Below are 22,196 nucleotides of genomic sequence, written 5' to 3'. Positions count from 1 at the left end.
ATACTACCACCAAAGAGTTCTGGTTTAATCTGGCGTCCTTTCTTCATTCTTACAATTTGCTGGAATTGATGTACTGTGATGTTGGTACAAATGGAGGCCAGTAAGGAAACAATGACAGATTAAAATAAACTGTGGAAAAGAGAGAGGAAGGGGAAAGGAGTCCAGCTCTTTCATTGTTTCTTATTGCCCAATAATCATTGTACTAGTATATAGATAAGACTGGGCTGGAAACTCTGAGAAACAGCCTCTGTTCACTGTGACATTGCCTGTCAATGAATAGCATGCTCTGTCACCAGACAAGGAATGGTATTAAAGTCTTTCAGTAGAAAGCAATAATAAACTCTTAATAAAGAACAAAGATTCTGTCTCTCAAAAGGATGATTATAAAACACTCCAAATGAGTTCTTGACATTGCCTCAATAATGTTCCTTTATTTTTCACAGGGAGGGAACAAAAAAATCATGCTATCACATAATACCATGGTGAAGCAGAGGAAACAGCAAGCATCAGCCATCATGAAGGAAATCCATGGAAATGGTATCAGTGAAAACCCTTCACAGCAATAATATAGCTCAGCATTAATGTAGACTCTTCCTGATGTTATTTAATATTCTATAGTTTACTTCCTTTAAATTCTTGCTATTCTGTCATAACAAACCTGGAGCTCTAGGGGGTGTATAAAAGCCTATGGTAACTAATCCTTTTGTAGTCATCCTTTCTCATTTGAAAGCTATTTTCAGATGAACAACTGCTCTAAAGGAATGAAGCAATCTGACAGCTGATGTACATTCTACTTGGCTTGCCTTTCACATTTCACGTTATAAGTTAATATCACCACTCTCAGATCTTTTTTTCTCTTTTTTGGACAGGTCTCATACAATCCTGTCTACATCGTCCATCCCACAAGATCTATCTTGATTTCTTTTACCTTATATTACATAAGTCATTCAAAATCTGTTCTAGCGTCCTTTTTTTTTTTTTTAAAAAAAGGTGTTAAGTTGGAATTCATATTCATTGTGAACTTCTTTAACCCTGAAACCAGTCTTCATATTTAGTAACTGATTTACCGAGATATTCTGTGTGGAAATCTACTTCTATTTATAATTTCTAGGAAAATATAGATTTCTTATAGTCTCAAGCATATAACTCAAAAAAAATTTAATATAAATTAGATGCAAGATGATATTCCACTCTCTTCTCTAAGTTCTAGCAAAACACTCTAGAAAGTAATGCTTTATACATTGCATTTTGATTGTTATAAGGGAAATTCAACTTTGATTGTTATAAAGGAAATTGAGCAAAGGATAGCATCAATTTTAAAAGTTAATAAGTAGAATATCTAGATAGTTTTAAGGGCTGATTTGAGCCATTCCAGAATATATTTGTGGAGTTTTCAGGGCACCTCCTTATTTCCCTTCTATTAACAAGGAATGTGACCTTTTACCTGAACAATACTAAGACCTAGAGCAATGAGATCTTTCACCAGGTAGCTGGGAAAAGGCATAAGTATAGCATTTTCATATTTCACCTTCCATAAAGCAAGCTGAATAGAACCAATCAGAGACTGTGTTAGATGCTTCCCCCCACAATGCAGTCATATCTAAAGGGTTCTGTTATTAAGTTTTGTTTTCTATTTTTTTGCAGTACAAAATCACCATACTGGATTCAACTTAGACCCATGTTTTACTAAGATGTCAAACTAGTTTGGAATAAAGTGAAAATAATTCTGAATCAGACACCAGAACTAAATTTGTACCAATGCAAGGTTCCAAAATTCAGGCTTCTTTTAAATTTTTGCACTTCTTTGTATTTCCTGCTTCATGTAGTTTACTTGAAATTGTTTTAATAGTTTCCTTGATCAATAAGGAAAAAATCAGATAATCACTTGAGTTTGAGACTAAATTATTTATCTTAAAACTAGGCTTGGGATAAGTTATCATTTTCTAATTGCATCATAATCATAAATCAATCCATCATTTTAATGTATTCCCAGTTTAAATCATGTGTTGGATTCTACTCTCTTATTTCTGACATAGACCTATAAGAGTATCTTTTCCTTTTTTTATAATATAACTTTTATTTTTTTATGAAATATAAAGAAAAAGTACAATTATATCTCAAGGGGAAAAAAACCCTCAAGACTATAATCTCACCACCAACAGGTCCTGGCCAAGTAAAGTCTGCTGAAGTCCTCCCTCCCAAGTCACGGGAAGATTTCTAGTCCCTTAAAAGGAGTCACATGCTCTGCCTTTGTTTGGAGGTCAAGTACTACAGATAACAGGGATAATCACAGACTTCTTTCTTAACTCATCTCAGATAAAACAGCTGCAGTACTTTAGGAAGCAGTTTAAATAATTTCCCTCTTTTATTTCCTCTGACATCTTACATGGAACTTTACTATTTGTATATGACATAGTGTTTAGAGATCTGGAGCTAGGGGAGTATCATTTTTTCTAAGGAGGCAGAAATGAGACATGGACTGCAGAGAAACATTTCTGGGAATAATTCTCCAAACTTTCAAACACTTCAACCAACAAAAACCTGGATAATTTAAGATAAAGCATGCAACTCTTTTGATCTTAATTCTAAGACTAATTAAAATTTGGACTGGATTGTCCTCTACAAAAATGAATAGAGAAGCTATTTGAAGTTCTTCTCCCACTCCCTTCTCCCCTTGTGCATCAAGATTTTTTTTTTCAGTATTATAATTCATTTATTTTTTATATCACTCTTCAAAGACATTTAGCCTGGAGGAGAATGAAATGTGACAATGAGATGGCTAAATGAGCTGTCTTCTAAACCTGAGCTAGGAGTTCAGTCCAGTTCTTGCTGTGGGGAGAGAGACTATAGCTGGTGAGCCTTGAGATGATCAGTAGGAAAATATAAGAATCAAAAAGGAGAGTTTTTCATCAGAGCACTCATTGAATCTGAAGGAGAAATAACCTCAAAGAATTACTGAGAAATCCTACCCGTATAGACTAAAATACATAGAACTGGATAGCACAAGTAAAAATGTAGATAACTCACAGCCTCTACTAACTATATGCCAAATTGTTCACTCATTATGGATCCATAATGATTTGGTGTCAAATAATGTACCAGAAGCAAAAGTAATTAATGAAAAGTATCTCCTAACACTAAGGCTCTATACCTTCAGACAGACCATCCTCAGCATCATATCATGATGATCATCAACATGGTCATCAACATCAATATTAAAAGTGTTAGAGCTGATGATTAGTAGCTGTTTTGTGTTACTACTGTGATGCAAAACCCAGAAGCTTTAAACAGAAATATCAGAGCCATGTTGCAACTCTGATATAACAAGTGCCATTCTAAAAGACAAAAACTCTGATATAACAAGTGCCATTCTAAAAGACAAAAACACCAAAATACTTTGCCATTATCTGTCATGAATTAGTTGTGGAGGCAAGAAAAGATGGCTTATAATGGTTCCATGCCCACCAGCCCTGTGCTATTTACTCCTGATGCTGTACATATTCTCCAGTGGTGATCATGTTTCTCTCTCACTCAGTAACTCATTTGAGACTTGATTACTGAAGGAAGGGAGAGAGAGAGGGAAGGATAAAAGAATAGGAAGTAATAAGTCTATAGAGAAAGAGAATGGGGAATGAGAATGGAGGAAGAAGAGGCACTCTAGAGCAACTGGCATCCGTCCAGAAATGGTGGGGAAAAGGAATAGGAATTAAAATTATCTAAGAACTGGGAGTATGCTGTCCCTTGATCTTAAGCACAGATATTGCTGACAGTTTAGAAGAAGAGCTTCAGAAATAAAAAGACTACAGTTGTTTCAGTCATCCTACAGTTTTCACACCTGGGCTCTGTGAGGGCTTTTTTGGTATGTTTTTTTTTTGTTTGTTTTTTCCCTCATGACTGGTGAACAGCTTTTCCCAGCACACAGAAGAGGACTGAGCAGATTGTTTTTGCGATTTCAGGAAAAGAGTTTAGTCTGTGGTCTGAAAACAGGAAGCCAGGTTCTAAATGGAGTGCTGTTGTTGATATCGTACCAGGAGCCCTGAGTTCCAGACCAGACAGCAGATACCTCATCTGAAAATGAAGAGGTTGGATCTGTTGAGTCATCTAATTCTAAAATTTCATGATTCTAATAAATTGAGCTATGTGCTCAAACATCAGTGTATTTGAGTTTTTCCACCAATAACAGAGGCAGTGATAATATTAACACAAATTGCAGGGGTACTTTGAAAAGCATAGATATAATGTCTTGACTTTCAGACAAAAGATAATGTGAAGACCCCTTTTACTTTTCCTGTATAAGCATATCTTAAAGTATAATTAATCAAGTCATCAATATAAAAATGAGGACACCAGGAAGGACTTAAACATTACAGATCAAATGTAAAAAGTCTAGGGGAGAAAAAGAACTTAACCTAATGCTTAATGTACAAATTTGTTAGTTTTCTTTGGTTTAAAATTTCACATTAGCATTCTCATAACCCGAAGAAAAAGCATGCTTTATCTTGAAAATTGGTGTGCAATAATATGTTGTGAAATCATGGATTTTTCTAAGCATGCCATAGATTTCTAAACCTCTAATAACGCTCTCCAGCAAAGTAGCAGCAGAGAACTAGGCTAAATTCCAATTTATACCAAAGTTGAAATTACAATGTTTAATTCTTGCCATATTCTATCATCCTAGAAGAATGATGAACATCATTTCTTTGTTGCCTTTTTCATTCTAATATGCTCTAGATATAAGTCCTATAAATAGTACTAGATGAATTACTGGTTTGTGTAACTCAATTTGCATAATTCAATACATTGGTAATCTCATTTTTTAAATGTTTATAGATTTACACAGTTATTGAATGGTAATACATTAACAGTAAATTTTTGAACTCAAATCAAGGCAAGGAGATATGAAATAGGAAAATATAGAATCCCAGATGAGTTTCAAAACCAACTTTTTAATCTACAGAAAATTATTAAAGATTACTAATAAACTTTTAATCAAATGTAGACTTTTCAAGTATTATTCAAAACCACAGTCTGGACTATTAACTTTTATATAATATGTATATATGCATGTTGCAGTATGCAATAATGTATATTTATGGACTATTATTCAATCTACACAGGCCAACTGTCTGTAAACAGGCAGAAGAGTCCTGTTAAGTGTAGAGAAAATCTCTTGGCTTCAATCAGGCTTTTAAGTAAATTGATAGGACCACCCTAAAGCAAATCAATTTCAGTTATCTCCCCTTCTGTGGTTTTGCCCATTTTACCAGAATTGCAGCTGCCCGTAAATCATGGCGAAACAGTTTTAAAAGATCTTTCGTCTTACTACTATTATTTATAAGTGGGTATCTTTACAAACTATGAATTGGATTCACTGATCTAACTAAATATGTAACTTTGGCAGGATCAAAATTACAAATTAAAAATACAGAACTACCTGTGCACACATAAATCCTTGTTGACTAAGTTTTAGAATGTTAACCTATGATATAAATGTGAAAAAAAAATGTTTTTTGGAGGAATTTAGGTTCAGTGTCTGCTCATAAGACTACATATTGAAGAAAGGTTTGAAAAAGGAATTGATCACATTTTCAAAGATCACTGATACTCTCCCAATAAAATGCAATTTTCCATTTGGTTTCCAGTACTCATAGTAATATGGTTAAAGTGGAAGGAAAGTATATTCAAAAATCAAAAGTTTGAACTTTTTAATGTAAGATTTTAAATCTTAATTTAGCTACAAAAATAATGCACATTTGAGGACATTACTGAGAAAGAATATTGATTACAATTATTTAATATTTCTAGTAGATTGAAAAATGTGGAGGTTTTTGTGAATTAATTTGATAATGGTCAAGACACTAAAGTTATATTGTAATAGTTTTTTATAATTAGATATTTATTCCAAAATAATCATTATTTCCTTAAAATAATAGCAAACTATAATAGATTAAGTCCTATAAAATCTTTAAAGAATAAATGGAAAATTCTGGAGCACTATAAACGACATTAACAGGAAAGCATGCCTAGCAATATTATTTTCAATAGATGATCTAATGCCACAAAGACAACCTTCTAATCCATCAGGGCAAGGATATGAACCCTGAATAAGTTATATCATTTATCAGGCATCCAGATTAAACACACTGTTAAGACCCTGCACAGAGGTTTGCAATAAAGGGCAGGGAACAGCTGAACTTGGATTCTATCTGCTCAGTTGACACCATTCTTTTCACTCTGAAAGTTTAAGTAAATGAAAGTGTTCATACATTAGATTTCCCAACTCACAGATGGTCTGGAACTCCAGCGCCAATTACATCATAAACTTAACTACTGGAAGGGAAGGGGAAAAAAAAACCTTGGAGAATTTAGTTTATGTCTTTTATTGTTTGTTTGTTTATGCAAAATATATTGACTTAAAATGTTCCTATGTCTCTATCAGTATGCTAGTGAATATTTAACTGGTTCTTTGGGGGGAAAAATGCCTTGGTTTGTAGAATTTGCCAATTTCTGTGGTATAAATACTCTTGCCATGGCCAATTTTGAGCTACCATCAAGGAGAAACTGAATGCAGAGTTGGGAAGAGATGTGTAGTAATACAACACTATACAGTATTTCCACCATACAGATATAATAGATATAAGAAAACATCAAGAGCATAGATAATAGCAAAAAGGAGTAAAACATTTAGAAAGTGATATTTTTGAGTATTTATTGCTTTCTTTTTAATATAACTTATTATTAAGTTTATATAATTTAATTTTAATAGTGGTTATGTTCACTGAGTTTAACTACTGGCTAACAGAATTTCTGAAAATTTATCAGTCGACTCTTGTGAACCAGTACAAGCCTGCTCCAGACACCACTAGATTTCTCATGCAGTGCTTCTGGTCCCAGAGATACACAGGACCTTTAGATGGTCACTCAAAGCCAACTATTAACTCACTGTCTGTTACTTACAGAGTAAGAGGGAGAAAATTTAGGCTTAAAGGTAGTAGAAGGAAGTATGAAGAATAAGCAAAGAGAGTTGAGAGTTGGTCAATTATTTTGTGTGCCTTCTCCTCTTTCCTTTTTGTCTCTTTTATCTCCTCTCTTGTGGTATAAATTTACTAGTAATAATGGATTGTACCAACTGATTATTGAGGGTAGGTAAGTTCCTCATGGCTCTTGCTGCACATCTACTCCTTGTAGCAACTTGGGTGATGATTACTGTGTTTTGCTAAAAAGGAGTGAATGTTTCTTATGAGCCCAAATGAGTCTGGCCAGAGGTATATCCATATTTTATACTTCTGCTCTTTTTTTCCTCTCCTCTTCGAGGCCCCCATTGCTGGGCTTCTAGGCTATTCTTCTTTACTCTTTCTTGATTCCAATCTTAATAGACTTTTTGGACCTACATCAGTGAGATGAAGATCTAAAGAGAATAACCATAGTTAGCATGCTTTTAGTTGAAAATAGCAGAAAATCAGAAACGAACTAAAGGGAATTTATTGCCTCACATAACTGAAAAGTTCAGAGGTGATTTGATAAGTCTTCATCTGGCAGCTCAAGTATGCCATTAAGGACCAGGTTTCTTTCTCCCTCTGCTCTGATTTTCTTGGGGTAAGCTTCACCCCACATCTGGCTCTATCATTTTATCAAGTGCATACCAACAGTTTCCTGGGCAATATACATCCGTGCTTACCTGCAGCAGGAAAAGAAAGTATCTTTGACACAATGTACACAAAGAAAAGTCCTGATATTTTGCCTCATTGACCTAGGTCAGGTCACACACCTGTTCCTGTATCAATCACAAAGGTTAATTAATTCCTGTCAAATATACCCCAGAAAACTATTGTAAATCTAAGTGGCCAGAGGGATGGAATTCAAGTAGGGCATGTGGTTATTTCAGAAACATTGGTGGAATCAGCTAATACTGGGGGCCATTAGGAAGAGGAAAATGAGATAAAAACATTTTCTCAAATTTTTGTCTTGGGATCCCCAAATTAAACTTATGCCATAGCTTGAAATTTAGAACTTATAGAAAATAGCATAATAATATGCTATTCCTTTTTCTAGCTCCTCTATTTTCATTTAACTGTTTATAATGACTCAAATTGGTAACAGAAAAGGAGAGAAAGAGAAAAGCTGCATCCCTGTTTTGGTTTCCTTATGAAAAAAACTTTGTAGCCTTAACTGTAAGGAGAGATTCCATTGCTATAATATAAAGACTGTTGTTTTTGCATTTTCTAGTGGCTGCCTGCTTTGGGGCATTTTTATTTCCTGAAAATGTCCCATTAAAACATTTGTTTAAAAACATTATTTGTCATATATAAATACATTACATAGAATGTGTATTCCTAGAAGGTTAATGGACAAAAAAAAATCTATCGATTTCGATTTTCTGTGTTATTATTTTATCCTGTTTCTCTCTCTTGCATTGCTAATTGAATTATTTTAAGAAGCATTTAAAGGAGATTTCCCCTCCACCCCGTAGTATTGCATCAAATTACTATAAGCCATATTGTGTCTTTTTGGTCATTTGTGATCTAAAGGGAACTTGCTATTTTGATTCCAGAATCAAAAAGCTGAAACAGTCCACTCCTGTCACACTTTCTAGAACACTGAGGGATATATTCATAGACACACTGAAAAATAATCCAGCTCCTTCCATGTTGCTAGCACACAGTAACAGACTCCAAACACTTGCAAATAAACAATAGTGAATATTCCCTGTAGAACTCAGCAGAGCTGGCAAACAAATCCCAGGAAACTGTAAAATATCCTCATCTACCCTGCTGTGCACCTTCATTCCTCTTCCATAAGCTATTTCTGCCAACCCTGGGGACTGTAATTTTTTTTTTTTTCACCTTAGAGAGTAGACAATGCCACTCTGCGCTGCATTAGGAAGGGCTATGGAAATTTTTTAAATTGAACATTTTTTTAATAATAGACTTTATTTTTTAGAGCGGTTTTAGGTTTACAGAAAAACTAAACAGAAAGTATAGTATAATGTTCCTATATACCCCTTCTCCTCCCAACACACAGTTTCTCCTATTATTACCATCTTGCATTAGTGCGTTATACTCGTTATGATTGACGGACCAATATCGACGTAGTATTATTAACTGAAGTCCACAGTTTACATAAAGTTTCACACTGTGCGGCACTGTCCTATGGGTTTTCATGAATGCACACTGTCACGCGTCTGCCATTACAGTATCATACAGAAGAGTCTCACTGCCCTAAGATTCCCCTGTGCTCAACCTCTTCATCTCCACTCCCTCCACACAGCCGCTTGGCAGCCAGTGATTCTTTTACTGTCTTCCAAGGTTTTGTCTTTTCCAGAATGTCATAGAGTTGGAGTCATATAGTAGCCATTACAGACTGTCTTTTTTCACTTAGCAATATACATTTAAGGGCCATTCATGTCTTTTCATGGCTTGATAGCTCTATTAAACTTTTAATTTTGATATAAATGTAGTTTACATGGAGCTGTAAGAAAGAATACCAAGCAATCCCACGTACCTTTTCCCAGTTTCCCACAAGAGCAACATCTTGTAAAAGTATAGTACAATATCACAACCAGAATATTGATATTCATGCAGTCAAGAGAGTCCTACCAATCACTAATGTCTCCCATTTATATATATATATCTTTTCATTTTAAGATGCTATAAAATGGAATCATACAGTATGTAACCTTTGGGGATTGGCTTTTTTCACTCAGTGTAATTCCCTCAAGATAGATCCATTTGCTGTGTTTCAATAGTTTGTTCGTTTTTATTGCTGAGTACCATGCTTTGGATGGACCACAGTGTTTTTAACTTTTTACCTACTCATTAAAGTACATTTGAGTTGTTTCTTTTATTATTATTAAGAACAAAGCTGCTATGACCATTTGTGTATAGGTTTTTGTATGAACATAAGCTTTCATTTCACTGGGATAAATGCCCAGTATTGCTGGTAGTCCTATGTTCAGTTTTTAACAGAGCCTATTAAATTATTTTCTAGGGTGGCTGTACCATTTTACATTTCCAACAGTGATGTATGAGTGATCCAGTTTCTCCATACCCTCCCCAGCATTAGATGCTGTCACTATTTTTCATTTTGGCCATTCTGATATGTGTATAGTTATATCTCATGGTTTTAATTTGCATCTTTCTAATGACTAATAATGTTGAACATCTTTTCCTATGCTTATTTGCCATCTGTATATCTTCTTCAGTGAAATATCTCTTCCTGTCTTTTGCCCACGTTCTAATTGGATTGTTTGCTTTTTTACTGATGAGTTTTAAGAGTTCTTTATATATTCTAGTCTGTTTTCAAATATGTGGTTTGCAAATATTGTTTCCTACTCTGTAGTTTGTTTTTTCATCCTCTTAACACAGTCTTTCTCAGAGCAAAAGTATTTAATTTTGCTTAATTAAGCAAAGTTCCTTTTATGGACTGTGCTTTTGGTGTCAAGTTTAACAACATTTTGTCCAGCCCTAGATCCCAAAGGTATGATCATGTAATTTTTCTTCTTTAGCCATTTAATATGGTAGAATACATTGATTTCTGAATATTGAACCAATCTTGTATCCCTGGAATAAACCCCACTTATTCATGGTATAGAATTCTTTTTCTGTATTGTTGAATTCTATTTACTAATATTTTGGTAAAGATTTTTGCTTCTATAAGCATGAGGGATATTGATCTGTAGCTTCTTTTTTTGTGTGTTGTTTCTGTTAGCTATCAAGGTAATAAGTTAATTGGGAAGTGTTCCTTCATCTTCTGTTTTCAGGAAGAGACTATGTAGCATTGGCGTTAATTCTTCTTTAAATGTTTGGTAGAATTCTCTGGTAAAACCATCTAGGTCTGAAGATATCTTTTGGGGGAGATTTTAGAATTATAAATTCAATTGCCTTATAGCTATAGGATTAATCAAATTATCTACTTCATGTTGGGTGAGATGTGTTACTTTCTGCTTTTCAAGGGATTGGTCATATTTTTTCTGTTTTCAAATTTATGTGAATTTACATGTAGAGTTGTTCATAGTATTCTCTTTTTATCCATTTGCTACCTGCAGTGGCTGTAGTGATATCCCCTATTTTGTTCCTGATACTGGTAATTTGTATCTTCTACATTTCTATTTTTCTGTGTCAGTCTAGCTAGAGGTTTGTCAATTTTACTGATCTTTTCAAAAGCCAACTCTGTGCTTAACTGATTTTTCTCTACTGTTTTTCTGTTTTTAATTTCTACTCTTATCTTTATTATTTTCTTCCTTCTGCTTGCTTTGGGTTTATAGTATAGATTTGATACTTTTCCTCTTTTTTTAATGTATGCATTTAGTGCTATAAATGTCCCTCCCAGCACTGTACTGTCTGTGCCCCATAAATCTGATATGCTCTATTTTTAATTTCAATGAGTTCAATGAATTTTTTTATTTCCCTTGAGACTTCTTCTTTGACTCATGGATTGTTTAGAAGTGTGATTTTTTTTTTAGTTTCCAAATGTTTGGAGATTTTTCTGTAAACTTTTTGTTACTCATTTCTAGTGTGATTCCATTGTGATCAGAGATCATACTGTATATAATTTTGATTCTTTTAAATTTGTTGAAGCTTACTTTATGGTCCAAGATATTGGTCTATCTTGGTATATACTCCATGTGCACTTGGAAAGAATGTGTGTTCTATTGTTGTTCAGTAGAATATTTTATGCTGTTTATAAATATTTTATAAACGGTAGGATTATATCCTACTGGTTGATGGTGTTGTTGATTTCTTTTATATCCTTGCTGATTTTCTCTCTGTTGTCCTATCACTTGTTGAGAGAGGAATGTTGAAGTCTCCAACTCTAATTGTGGGTTTATCTATTTCTCCTTTTAGTTCTATTAATTTTTGTTCCATTTGCAGCTCTGTTTTTTGGTGCATACACATTTAGGATTTCTAGGTCTTCTTGGTGGATTGACACTTTAATCATTATATAACGTTCTCTGTCTCTGGAAATTTTCTTTGCTCTGAAGTCCACTTTGGAATTAACATAAGCGCTTCTGCTTTCCATTGATTAATATTTGCTTGATATCTTTTTCTATCCTGTTACTTTCAACTTGCCTATATTGTTCAAGGCACTTACTTGAAGTGAGTTTCTTCTAGACAGCTTATATTTGGGTCATGTTTTGTTTTTTTGTTTTTTTGCGGTACGCGGGCCTCTCACTGTTGTGGCCTCTCCCGTTGAGGAGCACAGGCTCTGGATGTGCAGGCTCAGCGGCCATGGCTCATGGGCCCAGCCTCTCTGTGGCATGTGGGATCTTCCCGGACCGGGGCACAAACCCATGTCCCCTTCATCGGCAGGCGGACTCTCAACCACTGTGCCACCAGGGAAGCCCTTGGGTCATGTTTTAAAATCCAGTCTGCTAGTCTCTATCCTTTAATTAGGGTATTTAGAATATTTTTATTTAAGCTCTACTACTGATGTAGTAGAGCTTAAGTCTATCAGTTTATTTTTTGTTTTCTGTTTGTTGTCTCTGTTTTTCCCTTCTGTTTTCTTTTTCCTAGCTTCCTACGGATTACTTGCACATGTTTCAGAATTCCATTTTTATTTATCTATAGTTTTTCAAGTGTACCTGTATAGTTTTTGGTAGTTGTTCTATTACATTATATGTGCTTAACTTATCAAAGTCTACGGATATTGTCATTTTATCAGTTCAAGTGAAGTACAGAAAACTTATCTAACTTCATGTCTATTTACCCTCCCCTGTTTATAATAAAATTGTGTTAACTATTTTCTACATATATTTATATCAGAGTTTTATAATTTTTGCTTCTATGATCAAACATAATTTAGAAAACTCAAGAGGGGAAGGAAGGCTTACTGTATTTACCCACGTTTTTGCTTACTGTAATCTTTTTTTGTTCCGATGTTCTAAGATTCCTTATTTTATTGTTTCCCTTTTGTTTAAAGAACTTAATTTAGTTATTTGCTATGGTCTGAATATTTGTGGCCCCCCAGAATTCAAATATTGAAATCTTAATGTCCCTGATGGTATTAGGACATGGGGCCTTTGGGAAGTGACTAGGCCATGAGGGTGGGGTCTTCATGAATGATATTAAAGACCTTATGAAAGAAGCCCAAGAGAGCTTTCTTGTCCCTTCTACCATGTGAGAACACAGTAAGAAGTAGGCAGTCTACAACTCAGAAGAATGATTTCAACTGAACCTACTATGCTGGCACACAGATCTCAGACTTTCAGCTTCCAGGCCTATGAGAAATATATTTTTGTTGTTTATTAGCCACCAGTCTTTGATATTTTGTTGTAACAGCATGAACCATTCTTCGAGGGTAGGTCTCCAGGCAACAAATTTCCTAGTTTTCCTTCATCTGAAGATGTCTCAATTTCCCCTTTATTTCTAAAGAATATTTTCATTGGGTATCAGATTCTGGGTTGACATTTCTTTTTTTTCAGCATTTTTGTGCCACTTCCTTCTGAACTTCATGATTTCTAATGAGAAATCCACTGTCATTCTCATTTTTTTCTCCCTATAGGTAAGTTGTCATTTTCCTCTGGCTGCTTTCAAGGTTTTCCCATTGTCTTTAGTTTTTAGAAGTTTATAATATGTCTTGTTGTAGAGTTCTATAGATTTATCTTTTATAGAATGCTTTTAGCTTCTTGAATCTGTAGGTTTATGTCTCTTGCCAAATTGGGGAAGTTTTCAGCCATTATTTCCTTGTGTACTTTTCCAGTCCCACATGCCTCCTCCTCTCCTTCTGGGACTTCAGTGATACAAATGCTGTATCTTTTGTTCTGGTCACACCAATCCCTAAGGCTTTCTTTTTTTTTTTTCCCAGTCTATTTGTTTTTCTCTGTTGTTATTATTGGGTAATTTCCATTGTTCTATCTCTCAATTCACCATTTCTTTCCTTTATTCCCTCCATTCTGCTACTGAATCCATCCACTGAACTTCTTATTTTGGGTATTTTATTTTTCAGTTCTAATGTTTCCATTTGGTTCTTTACAACTTTTATTTCTCTGCCATGATTTTTTATTTCTTTGCTAAAATTTTCTATTTTTCTTTCATTTGTTTCCAGAAATTTGTAATTGCTCTTTGAAGTATTTTTATCATGGCTGCTTTAAAATCTTTGTTATTTAATTTTAATATCTCAGTCACCTCATGTTGGCACCTGTCTTTTTTCATTCAGTTTGAGATCTTCCTGATTCTTGGTATGACAAATGATTTTTTTATTTGAGCCTGCATATTGTCATATTATGTTCTAAGAATCTTGCTCTTATTTAAGCCTTCTGTTTTATCTATCCTAGTCTGACACTGCTTCAGCAGGGGAAGGAGAGTGCCACCTCATCACTGCCAGGTGGAAGTAGGAAGTCAAGGTTTCCCAGTTGGCCCCTACTGAAACTTGAGGAGGGTCACTTAGTTACTAGTAGGAGGGGGTAGGAGTTCAGAATCCCCACCTGGTCTCCACTAACACTACAGGGATGGAGGGTTGTTACTGGCTGACAGGGATGAAAGTCCCAGCTTCCTCCTTAGCCCCTCTGATACCACCCTTATGGGAGCATCGGGGCACCTCATTACAGCCTTGCAAGGGTAAAATTCTGGGCTCCCCACTTGAACTTTGTTGATATGGGTGAGGCCAAAGTTTTTCCTGTGGTATTTGGCTGAAGTAGAGTAGTTATTGTCTAAAAGTTTTCTGTCTTTCTAGGTTGCTTCTTTCCTGGTCTTGGCTAGTGAGAACAATCTTTTTGGAGGCTTTTGGCTGCACCTTTTGGTGTTTCTGGGTTAATAGCATCTTCAGCTCCAAGTCTGGGATATATGGGGCTAAAAGAAAACCCAGAGAATTCAGTACCTTGTTGTTCCTTGGATCCTGAGGAAGGACTTTGTTGTCCCTAGCTGGTCTGCCTTCTTCTCTCCAACTTCCAGAGTCTTCTTATGTTTATTTTATACATAATGTCCAGGATTTTTAGTTTTACTTAGTAAAAGTATAGGGAAAAGTAGATCTATTCTATCTTCCCAGAAGCAGAAGTCTTGATATTATAATTTTTATAATTAGTGGAGCTCCTCTCTGGGTAACATCAAAATATATAAACAAATTGATTTTTTTTCAAGGCAAAATGGGGAGAAAATTTGTAAGTAATTTTATTATTTTATCCCTAAAGACCTCCAAAAGCCTAATTATTAGGGTTAATTTGTTACATCAGAAAATGTTGTCCCCATCAACCAGCATAATTATTTATTTTACAAATGGTCCAATTTTTCTTCTTTGCATTTAAGAACAGTCCACAGTGGCAAAAGAACTCTGTGGGTTACACAAAAAGATATTTCTGATTAAAGGTGCAAGTGGAGGAGTTTTATTTCTTTGGGATTTTAGAAAAGTCCTTCAGTACTAGAAATAGAAAATAACAGTTGTTTACTGAACATCTCAGTTGTTTACTGTTGTTTACATTCAGTTGTTTACTGAACATCTCCTATATTTAAGGCATGGGGGACACAAAGACAAAAACATAAAGAATGTGCAAGCCATAAAATAAGTAAAACGGAATCAAGTAATTGTGATTCAGTGCTATGGGAATACAGAAAAGGCATGAATAATTATGAATAAAGATTTTAGAGAAGGAATTGACAGAAATGGCACATAAGCTAGATTGAGAAGGATTTGTTGATTTAATGCTTATCACCTACCTACTTTATGTTAGGCTCCTTGGTGCTAGATGCAGAATGAATAGCATTCTGACAGAGACAGGAAAATGGGTGGCATGGGCCAAAGGGTAGACATTCTTGTAACAGAGACTGCTAAAATTGATACAGAAAAATGTTGGGAGTCAAACAGAGCTTATGAAGAGAATTATGATCAGTGTTGTTTGAAAACTCACTAAATAAGGAAAGATTAAATTAATAGTGTCATTAGCTTACTTTCATTCACTCTTTCTATGTGCCAGGTATGATGCTAAGTGTTTGATAAGAAACATTTTATTTAATCCTCAAATCAACCCTATGCAGTAGGTGTTATTATTAGCCCCACTTTAGAGATAAGGAAATTGAGGTTTACAAAAAATAAGTAACATATCTATGATCATACAGTTAGAAAGTAGTAGAGCCAGAATTCAACCCAAGGCAGTCTGAGTAAAGAGCCTATATTTTAGTCACTATACTAGCATATAGAGGGCAATAAATTATGAAATTTAGCAAAGCATTTAAAAATGCTTATCTTGGGGTTTTCATGCACATGAATATTGTTTTACAGATGTAGATGGCATGGACCTGGGCAAAAAAGTCAGCATCCCCAGAGACATCATGTTGGAAGAATTATCCCATCTCAGTAACCGTGGTGCCAGACTGTTTAAGATGCGACAAAGAAGATCTGACAAATATACATTTGAAAATTTCCATTATGAATCTAAAGCACAAATAAATGTAGGTATAACTTGATAATGTGGTATCTAAATAAACGGGCAGCACTTCTAAATTTATATGTGTTATTAGATTCTCAAACAAGTATTCTACAAATTTTCTTTTCATTGATTCTGTTAGACTTTTTAGTTTCATGATAATGAATAGTTTAGGTGGATAAACAAAGGAAATATTATGCATGATATGAGTATCTTTTTAGTTCAGTACAGACATTGTAAGTTTGTAGATTTGGCACTGAAGAGCTCCTCTGTTCTGCTAAGACCAGGGAGAGGGAGTGGACATTGTGGTACTAAAAGTTTCCATGGTCTTATCACCACTGGTTAAATGTTTGGGATGGAAATATTTCCAAAGCACACAGTGCTCCATAAAGTAAGTATAAGCATTTTATTGGCTGAATACATCCTGGCAGTAAAACATGCCTGGGAACTACAGACACAGTTGATCTCCTTTCAAAGCATTTATTCCACATTGTGTAGAGAAGTCTGTTATTTATTAACAACAAAACCAATGTGGATAAAACTCTTTGGACAAAAGTTTTCATCAATCAGAAGTTTAAAAAAGCAAACAATATTTTACATATTGCATGAATACCATATTCTCTTGTCATTCAGAGAGATTTTAGAGGAAGAAGTTCGTAGTAGAAAAACAATTAGCTTTGGGAAAATGACTTTAAAAATAAAATACCAGGTATGAAGAATCAAAAAGTAACAGTGCATTGGTTCTAAATTTGAGGAGATGCTAGAGACTACAACAAATATAAGTTGTTTTTTTGTATTTTGTGTATTTTTATTGAGGGTTTCTTCCTGTAGCTATGAAAAGTCTATAAGTTTACTTATGAATTTAAACCTGAAACCTTTCCAGCTGCCATCACTAGTTAAGTTGTTTTGAATGGACAGCTAAATTCTTTAAAGGAAACAGACTGGTTTCACTGACCTTTTATCATAATTACTAAAACACATTACAGAACTAACAACCGCACTCACAAACAATACAATTTTTTTCATTCCTGAACTATTTCCCTTGTTATGATGCTGGTTAACAATAAATGGTTAGAGAACATCTTAAACAGTTTCTTTTCACATTAATGAGCATCCTTCAACATCCATGAATTGAATTTAGTTATAATTATGAATTCAGTTAGACATCAAATTTTACTCAACCATAGTATTTACACTTATGAAGAATGGTTTTCACTTGAAGTCATGGATAAATGCAATGTTATGTTACCCTATAATTATGCCCAGTATCATCTTATCAGAAAATGTCTGCAGCTAATACAGCATGAGCCTAAAATAACCCTTAACTCATCTGACAGAGTGTAATTATATAATCATATTCTTTCAATAATGACAACAGAGAAGCAGCTTTGAAGAATAATATGAAATATAGCAGCTTAAGGGAGATTCTCTGAAAAGTCATCTACAAGTCTAGACATCTGAATAAATGAATAAATCTAGTTTTCATAACTTACATTTATATCTCTAAGTATAATGCTTTAACTACAGTTCTGGTGGAAGGTACAATGAGATTTAAAATGTCCATTAGAATAAAGCATATTCTCTTATCACTAGTATTTCCAATTACTGACAATAATCTTATACACCTGTGGTCAAATGTTCTGGTCATAGGTAAAATGTTTAAGAACAGGTCTTGATAGTTTTTCAGTGTTCCTAGAAGATTGGGAACTAAATAAATAAAATAATCCCAAATAGCTATATTGAAATAAACAATTAAATGCTGATAAATAACATAGAGCAATAAACAATAATAATATATGGAATAAAGTCACATGTCATTGAGTTACATAACATACTCTGAAGTCTGATGAAATTTACTCTCTCTTCTTTAGAAATGAGGAAAGTAGTATTCAAGGAAGTACATATATTTATTTGGCTTAAGTAACACCATAGTAAGTAGACTGAAACCCAGCTCTCAGAATTCTAGAGTTCTTGCACTGACACTTGTCATGGTGTAATTAAAAGAAACTCTGGCCTGGAAACTGGAAGACCAGGGTTCAGTCCTGGCTCTCCCATAATCTGTGTAATTTGGAGTCAATTTAAAACTTTCTTTGCCTTTCTGGACCTGTTTTCTCATTTATAAAATAAGGGATTGATGCAAATGGTTTTGTAAGGTGTTTTCTGGCTTTAAAGATCTGTGTTCTCTGATCCTAATTCTAAAAATGACCTGCATAATAAATCACTGAGGAAGGTAGTGAGCTACATTGTATGATGACACATTTGCTTTATCACGGTATTAGATTGCAACTTGAAGCAAGCATTGATAATGTGACAGGAATTTAAAAAATATTAGGTTCAGGTCTAGTTCCATTCATTTATTTATACTTTTGGCAAAAATTTATTGATTGCCTACCATGTTCTAGAAACTATGCTGGGATTTCAAAGATAAATAGCTCTTGTCTAGTGATAGAGAGACAAAATAACATTGAAAAATAGAAAACAACTATTTACTTATAATCTAATTCTTGAATCATCTTTATATGATTTATATCAAATTAACTTATTGACTACATTTTCTGAAATGACCTTTTCCTTTTACTGCTTCCCTTGAGCTATAGATATTGTCAAAATAATTATTTAACTTATATTTATGCATTTCTTATTTTATTATAATGTTCAGGACATCATTAGATGAAAATATAAATCAACTCCCTGGTAATGAATGCCATTGGTTTAAATATTAAGTGTTATTAAAAAAAAAAAAGCACAGCTTTGGGCTTACTCTATTGCTGAGAAACTGGCAAACTGAAGCCACACAAAACTTCTTATGTCATAAATAACAACAGAAAATAGGCATTTTTAAAAAGAAATGAAGATACGTTGCTTGCTACATATGCCAATTTTGAAGCCCTAGTTCATGAACTGATCAACTTCTTACAGAAATAGGCAAAAAAAAAAAAAAAAAGGATGAAGAAAATGAGCATTAGAGTGAAAATAAAATAGAAGAATGATTCATCAGAATTAAAAGTCCCTTCTATAAATCACAACAAAAGGATGTTAATCAAAACAATTCACATTTTACAGTTAAGACTACATCAGCTTTTAGTAACTATGGACTTTTCAAAATCCTTAAAATATTAGATAATACTGGGAAAAGGGGAAGTATACTGTAACAAGTAATTCTGAAATAAGACCAAACTAAATATATTGAGATTCTGAACATTTATTTATTTTGTTCAAAAAATAACTTTATAAAAAATACTTTAAGGCTCATATCATAACTAAAATAAGTCACTACCCAACTATTAAAAGCCTTTGTTTGTATACTTAACAATGACAATAGAGCTACTAGGTGTCTCCTGATAATTAATGACTATTTAGAAAGAGTTGATTTTCCTATCTATAAATGAGGTTAGTGTGACAATTTTTAAATTAATGTAGGTAGAATGATTTGTAAGTTTAGGTGAAATTCATTTCATGGGCACATTTCAGTAATTTGTAAAAAGTAATTTTTATGCATGATACAATTAAACTTTCTATATTTATGTCAACTAGCTTTTATTTATAATTAAAGTTAGGGAGAACTTTTCTCTTTTCTAAGAGGTGATGTAGGTTCAGAAGTGATAAAAGATATTAATCCAGTCAATTAAGTTGAACACTTAAGACAAGAGCCAAATTCAAAACATGGAAAACTGATGTATCTGAGTATAGCATTACTCATTTCTAGAAATTGTTTCTTATTGCCTCTTGAGTAAAATGCAAACTTTCATGCCCAGTAATCAAGACCCTGTACTCACCTAGTTGATGTTGCCTCTCATGCCTTCTTGCATGGCTCCACAAGCCAGCTTACCCCTACTAACATTGCCCTACTCATTTCCACAGCAACTTTACCAGGGTGCTGCCTAGAGTAAGGTGAAGGTAAAAGGCACCTGGAGAGTGGCTGTGGGTGGGAGAAGCCTGAAAATGCAATAAACTTAATTTTCTTCATAATTTTATCAGGTGAGGCCTTAATTTATGGCCTTTAATTATAGTATTTGGATTTTAGGACAAAATAGTCTTTTATCCTCACATTTCTATAAAGTTGAATAAGTATTAAACTGTAAAATTGTACTTTACCTTATCATCTTATAAATAAATACAGAAATGAAAAAATATTTTAAACTACTTTCTGCTTATGTCATACAGAAGAAAGTCAAAATTGGTCTTTATTTGCTATGCCTTTCAATAAATTTTTCCTTCTAAAGTTAAAAGATGATTTGACTTTACGCACTTCTTAAATAGATTGGCTTTTTAAAAAGTATATATATATTTCTCATATATGATTAAAACAATACTTTACCATAGAGATAAGTCCTAGCCATATTTCTGAGGATATAACCTATTACAATGTCTGTTTTTCTCTGTTAAAATGCAAACTGACTGTTTTTAAACTGCTATATTGCCATAGAATAAATCCCAAATTATAAGAGTAAAACAAATTCACCTAAAACTTTAAAGACAAATGCTCTTCTAAGCATTTTATTTTCTAGAAACCCCAAATTCTTCCTTCTATAAGTTCATGCAGCTTAAAGTGCAAATATTTTTTGTTATATATGACTGCTGTCCAAATTTCAGATTAAATTTTAAAACAAGGCATATTAAAGCATATCATTAAATCCCAAGTATAAATAAAATAGTAATGTAACAATGACTAAGCCGTATGTTTGGTGAGTATGCTGTATGATATTAAGTTAGTAAAGACTTAAAAATTAAATACTTAGATTTCCCTTTTAGGTATGTTGTGAATAGCAAATTACATAATTGATACAAAGCCCTAGACACAGTGCCTGGCACACAGTAAGGCTCAATTAATTAAGTGGATTGCCATCACAAAACAGATCTTAGATTGGTATCAGTAAAATTTCTCATTCAATAGCTCAACTAATTACAATATAAATTATTGAGACCTCATGTAACAATGAAGTGGCATTGTATTTAAATTCTAAGTATACAAATGGCATCTTGCACATGATTTCTCCTATTAGTGTATCTAATATTTTTGAGTTTTCAGTTGAGTTTACTTTTGATCAAATACAGCACAATATTGCCATGCAGAATGAGAAATTGGATGGAAGCAACTTGGAAAGTAGTTCACAGCAAGCCCCATTTACTCCTCCTAACACCCCGGATCCACGAAGTCCCCCAAATCCAGAAAACATTGCACCAGGTAACTAATCCCCTTACAAATAGAACAATAAAGTTGTTATGCACTTAAATATATGACTCAAGTCATTTGGATTCTTTAGTAAATGGTATCTAAATGATACAGCTTTTCTCATTATATATTTACTTTGTAGATAAGTTCAGGACAAATGTAAAGATTTAGACCTAGAGGAGTCTTGTAAAACATTTACAGGAGTCTTACGTTCTTTCAGATGGTCCATTGTATTTGTTGGCAATCACCTATTATATTAAAAATTAAGTTGTTTGTAATTATATTGAAATCCTATTTGTATAGAACTGTATAATTTATGAATTGCTATGATATATATTTGTCTAATTTAATAATAACTCTATGACATTTATTATAATCCTCATTTTACAAATTAAGAACCTGAGGTTGTGAATAGCTATAAGCCAATATTGACTGTTCAAGAATTAAATCCAGATCTGGTACCAAATTTACAGATGCCTCATGTGAAGCGACCTTGTGGAGATTGCTTTTGTTATTTTCTGCTCTCTTACAGAACCTTAAATGCAATCCTTTAATACTGTATATTTGTTTATTATCTTAAAAGAGAAGCAAATGCTATCCAAATCAGTATATGTTACTTAGAAGTACTGTTTGATTTTGAAATATTCAATCAGAAAAATTACCTGATCT

General features: G+C 33.6%; 1 protein-coding gene across 1 annotated transcript in view; it reads left to right on the top strand.

Moving 5' to 3' along the window:
- Positions 1 to 22,196, top strand: part of MYOZ2 (myozenin 2) — a 34,984-nt gene that overhangs the window by 296 nt on the left and 12,492 nt on the right. Inside the window, exons 2-4 of the mRNA XM_067735199.1 lie at positions 444 to 537; positions 16,210 to 16,379; positions 21,410 to 21,539. Of these exons, the coding sequence (XP_067591300.1) occupies positions 462 to 537; positions 16,210 to 16,379; positions 21,410 to 21,539 (376 nt within the window). The 5' untranslated portion in view covers positions 444 to 461. The remainder of the gene's footprint in view (positions 1 to 443; positions 538 to 16,209; positions 16,380 to 21,409; positions 21,540 to 22,196) is intronic.

This window comes from Pseudorca crassidens, chromosome 4 (genome assembly GCF_039906515.1).
Source record: "Pseudorca crassidens isolate mPseCra1 chromosome 4, mPseCra1.hap1, whole genome shotgun sequence".
Taxonomy (NCBI): domain Eukaryota; kingdom Metazoa; phylum Chordata; class Mammalia; order Artiodactyla; family Delphinidae; genus Pseudorca; species Pseudorca crassidens.
The sequence above is the reverse complement of the archived record's forward strand: the minus strand, read 5'-3'. Positions and strand labels throughout refer to the sequence as shown.